The sequence below is a fragment of the Pteronotus mesoamericanus genome, unplaced genomic scaffold, assembly GCF_021234165.1.
Source record: "Pteronotus mesoamericanus isolate MK-2021 breed Mesoamerican mustached bat unplaced genomic scaffold, CSHL_Meso_final scaffold_54, whole genome shotgun sequence".
Lineage (NCBI taxonomy): Eukaryota > Metazoa > Chordata > Mammalia > Chiroptera > Mormoopidae > Pteronotus > Pteronotus mesoamericanus.
The window spans coordinates 72,223,035-72,237,308 of record NW_026555321.1 but is presented as its reverse complement, the minus strand read 5'-3'; the positions used below and the strand labels follow the sequence as shown (position 1 = coordinate 72,237,308).

Sequence of the window (14,274 nt, the reverse complement as noted above, 5' to 3'; positions counted from 1 at the left end):
CTCTGTGCTACAGTACCCCAGGCCAGTGTGTGTGGGGGGGAGCGATCACCGGCAAATCTCAACCAATGTGATACGAGGTCTTCTGATTCCCAGTATGTAGCGCCGACCTTGATCCAATTTCCTCAGGGACAGCACCCTCTGAGAGAGGCTCGGGGGTCCGAGGCCGCACTTCATCCTGGGATTTGTAGTTTCTCCGGCAGGTCTGTCGGATTTGGTCGAGGCAGTAGTGCATCCTGGGACTTGTAGTTTCTCATGCTGGGTGTAAAGATTTGGGCTATTTTAGAGGATATCCCTGCCTCTCGTTTGGGGCTACGCCTGGGAGCCGGAGACTCTCTGCAGAAGAAAGATCGAAAGGTGGTAGCGCGGTCTCTATGCTAATAAGATCGTGTTCTTTAGGAAGAAACATCTATTGTGAGAAGTTGCAGTGCGTGTTTGAAGAGCTTCTCAACTGCTGGCGCAATCGGCTGGCCTCATTTCCTCTCTTCCCGGTACCTTTCAATGTTTTCCGAAAACTGCTCCTCCCCTTCGTCCCCTCCCAGCTCCGGTTTTGCTCAGCTCTTTTCGATTCTGAGATCATTCACAGAAATTCCAGGCGTCTGCCGCCAGCACTCAATTCTGAGACCATATTTGTCACTCCACGCCCCCTCTGCCCTCCCCCACCCCACTCCCCGTACCCTTTCTTGCTCTCTTTCGATCCACCTAATCCTTTTTACTTGCTTTCCTGTGGTTAATAGCAGGCACCCTTCCAGGAAGGCTGAAACAGCTAAATATTCACCCTCTTTAGAGGACTGTCGCACTTAGGGAAAGTAGGGCCAAAAAGCTCACCATTGCAAGTTGCTCAACTAAGCACTGTCACGTAACAATGTCCTTAAAGGGGAACAGATACAGACAACCCAAAATTTGTTGACCTAATTAATGACTTTTGCCTGAAGTACATTTTTAGTTGATTTGGCAGATAAGAGGTATTGCTTTTTACAGAAAGACTTTCCTGGGTTAACTTATCAAAGCCTTTGCAAAAACTGTTAAACTTTTTTGTTTGTAATGGTACTCAGAGATTGGAGATGGGTGAGAAGAGGAGGCTGTGGGCCAGTTTTCAGACTTTTCCATCTTTACCTCTAAAGTGTCTTTTTCTCTTCTATGTTGCCCTTTTTTCTTCACTACTCATCACCCTCTAAAGGGTGGTAGTAGTCTAGACAATGATAAAATTTTCCAGGTGAAGATGCTGAAGCTAGCTAGTGCCAGGTTTAAGGTTAGACTGTAGGGTAAGACTTCTTTTTTTCTTTTGCGCAAAATTTTATTTTAAAATATCTATGTAATAAATATACATGTTTATTATAAAAATGCAGAAATTGCAGATAAGTTTGTTCTTTCCATGAGCTTTTACACAGATCATGCACTTGGTTGTTCTGATACGTAGTCTGTGTTGTTGACAGAAGCCACTGTCAGGACAGAATATGGAGAGACAATGGTTTCCTGTAGGCAAAGTTGTCAGACATTGGTGCATTTTGTCTCCCTTTTAAACCTTTATGCAAAACATATTATAAAAAAAAGTGGGCTAGACTCAGAGGAAGGAGGAGTGAAAATTGGTAAAAGAAATATCAATAATTTAAGATATGCAGATGACACCGTCTTACTGGCAGAAAGTAGCAACAATTTGAAGTGACTTTTGATAATAGTGAAAGAAGAAAGTGCCAAAACTGCATTTGAACATCAAGAAGACAAAAAAAAAAAAAAAAAAAGACTACAGAAAAAATACACAACTTTAACATAGACCACAAAAACTTGAAATTGTTAAAGATTTACCTTGGTTCTCTCATCAGCTCAAATGGAGATCGCAATCAAGAAATCAAGACAAAGCTAAGGCTTGAAAGGGCACCAATGGAAGAATTTTGCAAGGTCACCACGAGCAAAGATGTGTCATTAGAGACCAAAGGCTAAGACCATCCATACCCTCATAATCTCATTCCTATGTAAAGATGGTAAAGTTGGACAGTGAAGATGGCTGATAGGAAAAAAAAAATGTCTTATTTGAAATGCAGTGTTGGGGGAGAGCTCTATGGATATCCTGAGTTGCCAAAAAGATGAAACAAGTGCAAAATCAAGTTAAGCCTGAAACATTGCTGGAGGCAAATGACAAAACTGAAGCTTTCCCCACTTTGAGCATATCATGAGAAGATATGGTTCTTTCAAAAAGAAAATAAGGCTGGGAAAAATAAAAGGCAGCAGGAAAAGGGGAAGACCAAATACGAGATGGATTGATTACATAAAAGAAGCCATAGGCATGAGTCTACAGGAGCTGAGCAGGACTGTTGAGGACAGGACATTGTGGATGTCACTTATTCATGGGATTGCCAGGAGTCAGAGCTGCCTGCCTCAATACCATGTAACACACACTGTATAGATATGGTTCTGTATACTATTTACTTTCCAACTTAACAAATCTCAAAAACCCACACCTCTGTAACCAAAATCTCTACAAGCATAATTTTAAATGTCTGCATAGCCCTGGTTGGTGTGGCTCAGTGGATTGAGTGCTGGTCTGCAAAAGAAGGGGTCGCCAGTTAGACTCACAGTCAGCAGGCCAGATCCCCAGTTGGGAGCATGTGAGGGGCCACCACACATTGATGTTCCTCTCCCTCTTTTTGTCTCTCTCTTCCCCTCTAAAAATAAATAAGTAAAATTCTTTTAAACATAAAAATAAATAAATGCCTGAATAGAATTGCATTGCCAAAATGTCCCATGATTCACTTAAGTATTTCCTTAATGTTGGCTATTTATTTCCATTTCTAAAGCATTTTCAGTAATGCTGTGTTCAGTACCTCTAAAGAAATCTTCAGCCATTTTTTTTGATTATTTCTTTGGAATATGAATTTTTTAAAAATCTTGACAATTTGTTGATGAATTTTTTTCTAGGAAGAGTCTCCCTGTATATGCTTCAAACCAGTAATATATAAAGTTTTTATGGTTCTTAGCAATATACTAGCTTTACCAATATTTTTCCTTTTTTTTCCCGTGATGCCATTCTGCCTTTATGGTCACCTTAAAGTATGGAAAGAGGGTTGGTGGATAAGGAGGAAAGATAGCTAAAAAACAAACAAAAACTACATATAATAATAACCCATTTTCAATTTTTCTGTCCCCCATTTTTAAAGGAAACCTCTCAGATTATATCAACAGGAAATCAAAACTTAATTTTCAAAAAATCTTGGTATCATCCTAAAACCCCATTCAAGTAGTTTACATTCAATGAATGTCTCTAAATTACTAGACTTGAGAAATCTATTTAACAATGCATAACAATTTCGTATAATTTTATAGTATGGTTTTCCGATGTGATTTCATTTTAGCTATTTAGAAACCTTGAGTAGACCAAATGTTATTTTTATTTGCTGACTGTATCTGTAGGAAGAAACTAAGCTTAACAGAAGATAAAAATGCAGGTTTTCTCAGCATATTGTTGATATAATCAAATGAGAAGGCCATTAGACTGAGATGACTCTGATACTTGGTAACCTAGGAAGCAGACCAAAACCTAAGTCAGAGTCAATTCCTATAAATACCTCAAGGATAAGAACAACCAATCACAAACAGCTAAATAGGTTTTCCCAAATAAGGCAGCCACTTAAGTTATGGCCAGTAAAACAATTTCTTTGCTTTGCTTGTGCATCTTTATAAAAACATTGCCCTTAGCTCCCATCAGTTGAGCCCTTCTAACCAGTTCCAGTTTGGTGCTGCCTGATTTGAATAAATTTTTGCTCAAATATACTAAAAATTATTAGTATGCCTCATTTTATTTTTTTAACAATATTAAAAACACTGTATGAACAGAAAAAGTTAAATATGTATCAGTCAAATAATGGATAATTGATGTTGTCCACATATGAATTATACTGTTTAGGAGAGTTTTGTAAAATGTAAGTGGAAGATTACTTTCAGAATGAAGTTATTGATAAAGAAGTAGTATAATTTTATCTTTCTGGGTACCCAGAAAAAAGCAGACAAGATTTGGAGTTGGTAAGGTGATATTACTGTACTGTTCTTATGCAAATAACATGTTCAGCCAACAGCAGTTCTCAACGAGTAAACAAAAGTGATTTTACCATTTGGGTGCTCATCCTTCAAGACTAAGATGAACATGAGGCCTTTAGACATTCTGAGGCCAAATTAATCATGTATTATGGGCTTCTTTAGCATTTTGTGAATTGCTATATTTTAATTATATTACAGGATTATATTTTAGCTTATTTATAGATATATCCTCCACTATGTGAGCACTGTGGATTGCCAATTATATACAGTATCTTTGTATGCTCTGCTTCGTAGTCCTGACAGTACACGTTTAGCCCCCTTTAACAAGAGGCGATCGTGTATATATGGATGTGAATGATTTCCCAAGCCAAATTTAACATTTCAACATTCTGTGAACAAGTTCCATTTATTTTGTCAACCCACTGGTTGCATTGAATTACCATTCATTTTCGTTTAAATCGTATACAGTATTATTCCTCGCTGTCTAGAGGCTAGAATCATTTTCCGCAAAGAAAATAGTTTGGGCCTACAGAAATGACTCCCACGAGAATGAAACATTTATTCCTGGCTTCCAGGCTTTGTCCTTCGCGTATGGCTTTCCCCCTATTCCTTCCACACTGTCAGCGGAGCGCCAGTCTACCGGACAGCCAAACCCCACGCGCCGGGTGGGCGTTTTGCGGACTGCGGTAGCGAATTCAGAACTACACAACCGGGAACGCACGCGACCGGGGGAAAGGTTGTAGGCGGGCCGCATAGTGTGTACACGTGCGGCGGCCAATCCGGCCCGGTGGCCCTTAGGTTGCGGGGCGTGCGCGACTCATCCAGGCTGGCCTTAACGGTTACGGGCGGTCTCCGCAGTCGTGCGTTGCCACTTCTCACGTGCGGAATGTTGCTTCTGGCGTTGGGAAGGCCTTTGGCGGCTGGACGGCAACTCCGCGGAAAGAGGGCGGTGCTGTGGGCGGCCACGGCTCTCCGAAACCCTAGGGCAGCTGTGTCACAGGCGGCCTCCGGCAACAGCTCCCCGGGGCCGGTCGGCGGCAGGAGAGCTGGGCTGCGGGGTGCCGTCCCACTTTTCCGGCGCCCCGTGCCTTCACAGGTCGGTCGTCGGAGGCCTTGCGGACCGGAGTAAGGGTGGGTCGTGGGCGTAGCGTCCGACCTGGGGAGGCCAGGCTCTCCGACAGCTTCTTCCCACGCTTGCGGTGGCTCTAGTGCGGAAGGAGCCCTCCCGCGAGGTCGCCGGGAGTAGCAGGCCTTGCCTGTGGAACAACCCGTGGTCCCGGGGGGCACGGCGCTGGCGAGTGTAAGATCATCCGTCGGAAAGTGGTTATTCTGTGGGTGGTTCCAGGCTCTTTACACGGGGTTGCAAATCCAGCGGATCTGTGAAGATTTATTTTCTCCTGCTCTTTAGCAGAAGCTCGGAAGGGTTAATTTGCAGCAAACGTGCGTGCACCACCTAAACCCGAATTAAGAACTCGGATAACCTGACTTTGAGTTCTATTTTTTTATTGGGTGGTTCTATGTTTAGGAATTCTTTTGCTCCCTGGACAAATGGGATGGAGACATTAATTTTCTCATTTTAATCTCAATAAATTGTCTTCTAATCTTGTCCTTTAGAATACCAGGATTAGCAGACATGGATGAAACTTGGACGAAATCCCTAACATGGGAATTCGAACCTAATATTTCAGCAGAAAGCAATTAAGCATATCTTTTGAAGTGTGTGTGCTGTAAAATTCATTTTCAAACGTCCAGGAACTCTTGTTCCCGTGAAATTAGATGTTAGATTTCAAGTAAAATATTTTTTAAAAAAGGAACAAGGGATGAAAGGGGATGGATATGAGGCCTTAAGGGAAAGGGTTACTCTCTCTTTCTTGTACTGTACTAGATATAGTATATTTTAGAAGTATGAAAAACGTATTACACAATCTGATTTTTCGATGTTTTACTTTATGTTATTAAGATTAGTTTTTGAAGAGCAAGTGCATGTAAATCTTTGGTAATCAAACGAGAGCGATGTCCTCATTAACAGTTAAATAGAAGAAACTATTCCAGTAAACATTTTATGTGCTCAAGGTCACACTATTTAAAAAGTTTGGAACAGGGATGCAAACTTAGGTCTTAAAACTCCCAACTCAGCATGTGTCTAGTTATGGCTGGTATTAAGGAAAGCCATTCTATTAGCCAGTTTGATTACTTTAGCTCTGCAGATTATTTGGGAAAATTCCTTAAAACACCTCATGTGACAAGTTCTCTTTTCATTATCTTAATTTTTTTTTAAATTTACAAGTTGGTCTAAATGCAATTTATTATGTACTTACAAAGTTCTCTGTTTCCATAGATACATGTTTGTTGGGAAAGATGTGTTCGATGCTTACGTACACAAGTTGAAAAATCAGAAGATGGAAGACTGATTTATACTGGAAATCTGGCCCGAACAGTATTTGGTGGGTGATCAGAAATGAGGCTATTTTCTTTTTTCTTTTTTTCCTTTTAATTGTTAAAAAAAGAAAATGGTCTTGTGTTGCTTTAGAGCACCTCTTAATTGCAAGACAGAAGGAAATTTTAAATTATAGTTTTCTTCTTGTGACCTTTTGATGTAAGATTTAGAGGTTGAGGCCTTTGCATTTTTAGATTTAAAATAGCTTTTTGAACTCTATTATGACTTTGTGATCTTATGGCTGGATGCTAAAGCTTCCTTCCTTTGGTCACCTCTTGGGATGTTTAACAACAAAATACAACAAAAGGTGTATATTTGTATAATGTTTGAATATACAGACAAAAAATGGAAGAATACCTCTGAAGAGTAGTTATTTTGGGGAAATACACATTTATTTTATATATATTTTAAAATTTGGCAGTTAAAATGAGCATGTTATACTTTCTTTTAACAAACATGTTTTTTAGTGGCCTTTCCAGGTGGTAGAAAGTTGTGGAGAAGGAAAAGATAGTATGCTAAATTGCTGCAATTTTTTTAAAAAATATATTTTATTGATTATGCTATTACAGTTGTTCCATTTTTCCTCCCCTTTATTCCCCTCATCCCTGCACTGCCCCCGCAACCTGCATTCCCCCGACCCCCTGCCCTTAGTTCATGTCCATGGGTCGTACATATAAGTTCTTTGGCTTCTCCATTTCCTATACTATTCTTAACCTCCCCCTGTCTATTTTGTACCTACTATTTTTGCTGCTTAATCCGTGTACCTTTTCCCCAATGCCCCCCCACCCACTCCCCTCTGGTCTCCATTTCTGTGATTCCGTTCCTGTTCTAATTGTTTGCTTAGTTTGTTTTTGTTTTTGTTTTTTTAGGTTCAGTTGTTGATAGTTGTGCGTTTGTTGTCATCTTACTGTTCATAGTTTTTGATCTTCTCCTTCTTCTTAGATAAGTCCCTTTAACATTTCATAGAATAAGGGCTTGGTGATGATGAACTCCTTTACCTTGACCTTGTTTGGGAATCACTTTATCCTCCTTTTCATTCTAATTGATAGCTTTTGGCTGGATAGAGCAATCTTGGATGTAGGTCCTTGGCCTTCATGACTTTGAATACTTCTTTCCAGCCCCTCCTTGCCTGCATGGTTTCTTTTGAGAGATCAGCTGAGAGTCTTATGGGAACTCCTTTGTAGGGAACTGTCTCCTTTTCTCTTGCTGCTTTTAAGATTCTCTCCTATCTTTAATCTTGGGTAATGTAACTATGATGTGCCTTGGTGTGTGCTTCCTTGGGTCCAACTTCTTTGGGACTCTCTGAGCTTCCTGGATCTCCTGAAGTCTCTTTCTTTTGCCAGATTGGGGAAGTTCTCCTTCATTATTTTTTCAAGTAAGTTTTCAGTTTCTTGCTCTTCTTCTTCTCCTTCTGGCACCCCTATGATTCGGATGTTGGAACATTTAACGTTGTCCCGGAGGTTCCTAAGCCTCTCCTCATTCTTTTGAACTCTTGTTTTTTCATTTTGTTTCAGTTGAATGTTTATCTCTTCCTTCTGCTCCCAATCGTTGATTTGAGTCCCGGTTTCCTTCCCTTTACTGTTGGTTCCTTGTATATTTTTCTTTATTTCAGTTTGTGTAGCCTTCATTTTTACCCTCCATTTTGCAACCATACTCAACCATTTGTGTGAGCATCCAGATTACCAGTGTTTTGAACTGTGCATCTGATAGGCTGGCTCTCTCTTCATTGCTTAGTTCCATTTTTGGAGCTGTGATCTGTTCTTTCATTTGCGCCATTTTTCTTTGTCTCAGCAGGCCTTGTACGTTGGGTGGGGCAGAACCTTAGGTGTTCGCCAGGGTGGAGCAACCCAGGTCCCTGTGTTGTGATGCTTGTGTGTAGAGGAGGGGTCTGAGAGGGAACAATGCTGCTTGGGCTCTGGGCAGGCTTGTTTCAAGTCACTTCCCCTGCTACCCACAAGCAAATTGGGCCCTTCTAGAGCTGATTCCCAGGTGTTGGGGTTTGTTTGTGTTCTAGGACCCTGTGGATCTCTCCAATGAACTCTCCTGTGAGGCTGGGAGCTTCTGCTACAACCCCTACAGGTTTTTACCTTCATAGGTTTTGAGGCTTTCTTTCCTATACTGGAACCCTGGGTTGTATGATCTGTCTCGCCCCCCAGCTATTTCTCTTGGTTTATCCATATGTAAACGTGGAACTGCCCTGTCCGCCAGCCACTGCCTTGCTGAGCATACTCTCCGCTCCAGCTGCCCATCTCCGCCCCTCCTACCAGTCTGGATGAATGTTTCTTCTTTAGCTCTGTGGTTGTTGGACTTCCATACATTTTGATTTTCTGGCAGTTCTGGTTATTTTTTGTTTTTAAATTTGTTGTTGTCCTTCTTCTGTTTGTGTGAGGATGCAAAATGTATCTACCTATGAACCAATCTTGGCCCCCACTGTTGTTATTTTTTCAAATTTTTATTTATTTATTTATTTTTGTAATTTGTTGTTCTAATCCTGGGCACTTGGCTTGATAAAGTTAGCCCAAATTTGAAGATTTTATATTAGATATGTGGAAGTGCTTGTTAAGAGAGTTTTATTGATAATTTGCTGACTGAATTGATTTTTATAGTGTTTATAAGACTGTTTGAATAATATTAAATCTCTTATTGGGGAACTGAGGTAGAAGCCAGTTAACCCTAAAGTAATTTCCCATTTGGAGACACTGTATTGGAAGGGCCAACAGCCTGAACTCATCACATGGCCTTGACTTGAATCCCAGCACTGCCACTTAGTCAATATATAACATCGAGCAAATGCTTTATTTTTCACATCTCTTAAATGACCTCATGATAATAATTATGCATCTATGTTGTAGGGTTTTCTATAGATTTCATGAATAAAATATGTAAAGTGCTTAAAAGAGAGTCTGGAATGTTATATATCTTATGTGTGTTTTGATTTTGTTGTAGTTTTAATGATGATATAGTAAGAAGAAAAAGTGCAAAATTAATTGAATAGATTGATTCTTAAAAGTACTAATTCTCTTCCCCTTTCTCCCATTTAGGTGTGAAATGTTTCTCTTACTCTACAAGTGTGATCAGCCTTGCATTTCTACCCTACATTTTTGCACAAAATAATATTGTATTTGGAAGTCTGCCTTTGCAAGTCTTATTTTATGGCATCATAGGAAGCTTTACAGTGATCACTCCAGTACTGCTTCACTTTGTTACAAAAGGCTATGTCATTCGTTTGTACCATGAGGCCACAACGGACACATATAAAGCCATTACTTATAATGTTGCGCTTTCAGAAACGAGTACAGTGTTTCATCAGAATGATGTGAAGATTCCAAACAGTGCACATGTATTTACCACATTTTATGCTAAAACAAAATCACTGTTAGTTAATCCAAGTCTCTTTCCAAACCCCAAAGACTATGACCATCTTATGGGTTATGACAAACCGTTTACTTTTGATATGGAAGAAATCAGTGAAAAGAAACAGCTTAAAGATGAGAAATGATTCTACTCTTTTTATATTTTGCTTAAATGTGATTTATTTTCCCATGTGTAATAATAATTGTTTTCTGTTAGTGACTGATTGTTAAAAATAATTTGAAACTATTGCAAACAACTTTTAATTAATTTTCAGAGAATTATGTTTCTTTATAATAACAAGCTATGTGAAAACAAAGCATATAATATTAAACCACTTGTGTTTTTAAAAAGGTGTGAAAATATATGTACATGTTGGCATATGCACAAACAATTGAATTAAGTGTGGTTGCCTCTCTGCTGGGGGTCATGTCAGACGCATAAGGGGGAGTTAATTTTTCTTTGTATAGAGATCAGATATCAAGGAAATAGGGGAAGTTATTTTTATTTTGTGTTTAAATTTTTCAAAGTGTTTTATAGATACTATCTTCTCACATTAAGAACTCTTTTTAAAAATTTATAAATTCTGGAAAGCAGTGTTAATCTCTCTTTCGTCCAGCACACAGTTTATTGCCTACATATTCTGGCAGAGTTGCCTATAATAAGCTCTCCATGTGCAGTCAAGTGTGGTCAGCTCTGGGGGAAGTGGTGACCTAAATAGTGTTGTCTTATGTGGTCCCATTTGTCCCTTGTGTGTACTCCTTCCTTGGTGCACCATTGGTAGGAAAGTCACATGTACTGAATAGATGGATGGTACCTTTTATAAAATAGCAATCTCTATGCTAATTTCTTTTTAAAAAGAAATATCAACCTGCTATTCTACCCATTTATGAGTTCTTTGGTTGATTCTTGTAAGTGCTCTGCCTGGGAATAGAACCCACAACCTTGGCATATTGGGTTGACAATTAGCAACCCAGCCAGGGACATGCTAACTCATTAAATATTGGCATTTTAAGATTTTTACCTCTGATGGTAAAATAAAAATTGGTCCCCATGAATAATTTTCAGCTAAGAGCAGAAGACCTCAAACCATGCTATTTAGATCTGCAGATACTTAACTATGTGCTTAAAGTTTGCCAGGTACTGTGCTAGTTTCCAAAGTCACAGTTAAGAACAACATACCCAGACTGGAGCTACCTAAAGTCTTACTGCCTGCCCAGGAGGTAAATCTAATCATGCCTCAGTGTAGGGGAGGATGATGGGGAAGCAGCAGGGCCATCACTAGTTCACAGGGAAGATGATTTCAAGTCTGAGGCTGCTGTGAGCTTGCGGTTAAGGTAGAAAAGTACTCATCTTTCCAAGATCCAGAGCCTGCTTTCTGAGAGTATGGGCTCTGGGTCTCAGAAAGATGAACAAGCTGATGCCATCTCTGTCCTCAGGCTGGGTATCTTCCTGCCTGTTCTGTCCTACATTACCTAGATATGTTTCTGTTGCTGTGTTAGCAGTTAATGTTATTATTGTCTGTCTATAAAAATTATTAGATCATCAAATTGCTCATTAGAAAATACTGGAGAGTAGAAGTAAAAAAATCCTAGTTCTAGGAAAACCCAGTATTGTTAACATTGTAAAGTTTTTTTCGTTAAGGTTCATGTTCATCATAATTTGTTTTGGGTACATTTCACCTTTCTTCAAATGTTCTCTATTCATGTAACCATTTTGTAATCTGTAATGGAGTGAAAAATCTATTTTTATTAGTCAGAATAATTGTTCAGAAGGCAACTTGGTTGTTTAGGGAAAAGGGAAAAAGCTTTAAAAACTGAGAGAGAAAGATGACTTCTCAAAAGGATCAGTGTGCAGAAGATAACATGATGATTCTTCACTGAAGTCAGTCACCAGAAACAACTTGGGCCAACATAAGGAGGAGAAGTATATGTGCATCTCTCCATGCACCTCATTACCCTCACCCCAGGCAGAATGATCTTGGAAAGATTGGGAAGGTGATGAGTTCCCCACTGTCAGTGTGATGGGTATTGAGTCACTTTTATCTGAGTCTCAAAGGTCAGAGTTATCCTAGCTGATACCTGGGTTACATCAGGTAATAAGTGTACCTTTGAACAACAAAATGTATTGTAATCCTTTTCCTCAATATAGATTTCATTATACTGAAAGACTGTAGCTTTTGGGAACAAAGGTAACAAAATGACCATTAGGTATGAATGATAACCTTAGTTTGGAAACAATTGTTAAAATGGGATCCTCATTTTTTTCAGAACACTTTGTATTTTTGTTGCTTTTCTTTGAGAATTTAAGACATTCAGAAGTGTGAGAGTGCCAGGAGCTGACACGACCAATTTGTGGTCAATATTATTTCATCTAGACTCCAGCCACTTGCCCTCTGCTTTTATTTGGAAGCATCTCAGACATCATAACCTTACATATTTAATTTTGTAACTCTACAAAATAAGGACATAAAAAATATAACTTCTGTATCATTATAATACCTAAACCACCTCTCCCAGTGTTCTCAAACTGTTAAATATCCAATTGTTGTATAATTCCCCTCCCCCCCATCCCAGCACACACATTTTGTTTGGATTAAGATTTAAGTAAAGCTTATACCTTAGTGACCAATTTTTGACATGTCTTTTAAGACTTAAAATTATGGTCCCTTCCTTTTTTTTCTTTTTTTACTTTTGTTTCCTCGCAAATTATCTGTTGAAGAAATTCAGTTGTTTGACCTTCACATGTTTTCACAGTCTAGATTTTCTGATTGTATCCCCAAGGTGTAATTAGACATATTTCTCTGTCTTCTGTATTTCCTATAAATTGGAGTTGGACTTGAGGCTTTGTCAGATTGGGTATTGATTATTTTAGACAAGACTAATTCATAGATTATGTTGTTTATATTATCTATTGTTGCATTAAAAATTGCCCCTTAAACTTTAGATGTTTAAAATAACAAACATGTATAATGAACAATGTTGGTTAGCTATTCAGGACTGACTTAGCTAAATGGCCTGGCTCAGGTTCACTCATGAGGTTTCAGTCAAGAGAGCCAGTGCTGCTGTCATCTGAAGGCTGGACTGGGGCTGATAACAAGCTTCCAAGATGGCTCCCTCATATGGCTGACGAATGGGTGCTAGCTTTTTGTCAGAAGGCCTCAGTTGCTTAGCACGTGGATCTCTCTTTAGGAATATTTGCTTCCCCTAGAGCAATTGATCCAGGAGAGTGAGGTGGCAGCCACTACCTTGAAAATTGCACATTGTCATTGTGCAGTATTTTACTAGTTACACAGTCATCCTTATTCATTGTTGGAGAGGGCTACACAGGATTTGCATGTGGGGAAGTAAGGAACATTGAGAGGGCTGGCTATTACAATGTTCGTTTATCAAGAGGTACAATACATAATGTCTTTGTGATCTTCAATACCAAGTTCACTAATTTATTAGGTGTTCCAAAAAATGCTTATTTATATTCTATTAGTCTACCCTTGCAGAAAGTGCTCAACTATATCTGAAAAACTTCTAAAAGTAGAAAAAAGAGGGTAAGAAGGCAAAGAAAACTTGACACTATGATCTGGGTACCAGTAGTTCATTTTCTCCAGAAAAGTCAGGATAAGTGTTTGATTCTTTCCCTTTATTTACCAGTTTTCAAAATAGAATTGTTTTCCTAGTATCATCTGATGATTAATTAGACTTTAAGAAATTATGATCAGATCATGGGTTTAAATATATTTGATATATTTCAGTGCACTGCAGTTACTATCTCAATGTTCACATAGCCTACAGGTAGGGTGAATAATGGTCCCCCAGGATGTTCCAGGTCTGGAAGCTGTAAGTGTTGCATTAGGTGGCAAAAGGAATTTTTAGGTGGATCTTAAATTGGGAAGATTATCCTGCATTATCCAAATAATCCCAGTGTAATCACAGGGAATCTCATAAGAGGACCCAAGAGATCAGAGGAGAAAGCGGTGTGACGATGGAAGCAGAGATGGGAGCGCTGAATTTTGAAAATGTAGAAATTCAAGGATTGTAGCTCTCAAAGATGAGAAAGGCAGGAAAACAGATTCTTCCCCTAGTCTCTGGAAGGAACCAACTCTGCAGACAGTGTGACTTTGGCCCAGGGAGACTGATTTCAGATTCTGATCTCCAGAACTATAAGAGAATGCATTAGTCTTGTTTTAGGCCACTATATTTGTGGTTATTTTTTACAGCAGCAATAGGAAACCCATCTTTGCTCAATGAGTCTGTCTTCAAATTGGTTATCGAAGATGATGAAGTACTTCAGGCTCATCTTGAACATTTTCTGCCCCATACTTGGAATCAGCAATTTCTCCAGCCTTTGCTCCTTTTGGTGGAAAATGGTATTTGAAGACCACTACAGGCTTTTCCTCTTTTGTTTCCCCCCACTTTTTAAACACATTTTAAAATTATGGTAAAAGAAAAAAGCAACAAGAA

At 39.1% G+C, this 14,274-nt stretch overlaps 1 protein-coding gene across 1 annotated transcript; it reads left to right on the top strand.

The window, feature by feature from the left end:
* The first annotated feature begins 4,794 nt into the window (after positions 1-4,794).
* Positions 4,795-10,420, top strand: TMEM70 (transmembrane protein 70). Its single transcript, XM_054595700.1, has 3 exons — positions 4,795-5,125; positions 6,368-6,473; positions 9,508-10,420. The coding sequence occupies exons 1-3, from the start codon at positions 4,916-4,918 to the stop codon at positions 9,963-9,965; spliced, it is 774 nt and encodes a 257-aa protein (XP_054451675.1). The 5' UTR covers positions 4,795-4,915; the 3' UTR covers positions 9,966-10,420.
* Positions 10,421-14,274: the final 3,854 nt, after the last annotated feature.

Excerpts from the sequence above, each read along its gene's own strand:
- TMEM70 (XM_054595700.1), top strand. The coding sequence starts at position 4,916 with ATGTTGCTTCTGGCGTTGGGAAGGCCTTTGGCGGCTGGACGGCAACTC. Across the intron at positions 5,126-6,367 it reads GGCGCCCCGTGCCTTCACAG|ATACATGTTTGTTGGGAAAG; the intron begins GTCGGTCGTCGG and ends CTGTTTCCATAG. Across the intron at positions 6,474-9,507 it reads TCTGGCCCGAACAGTATTTG|GTGTGAAATGTTTCTCTTAC; the intron begins GTGGGTGATCAG and ends TCTCCCATTTAG.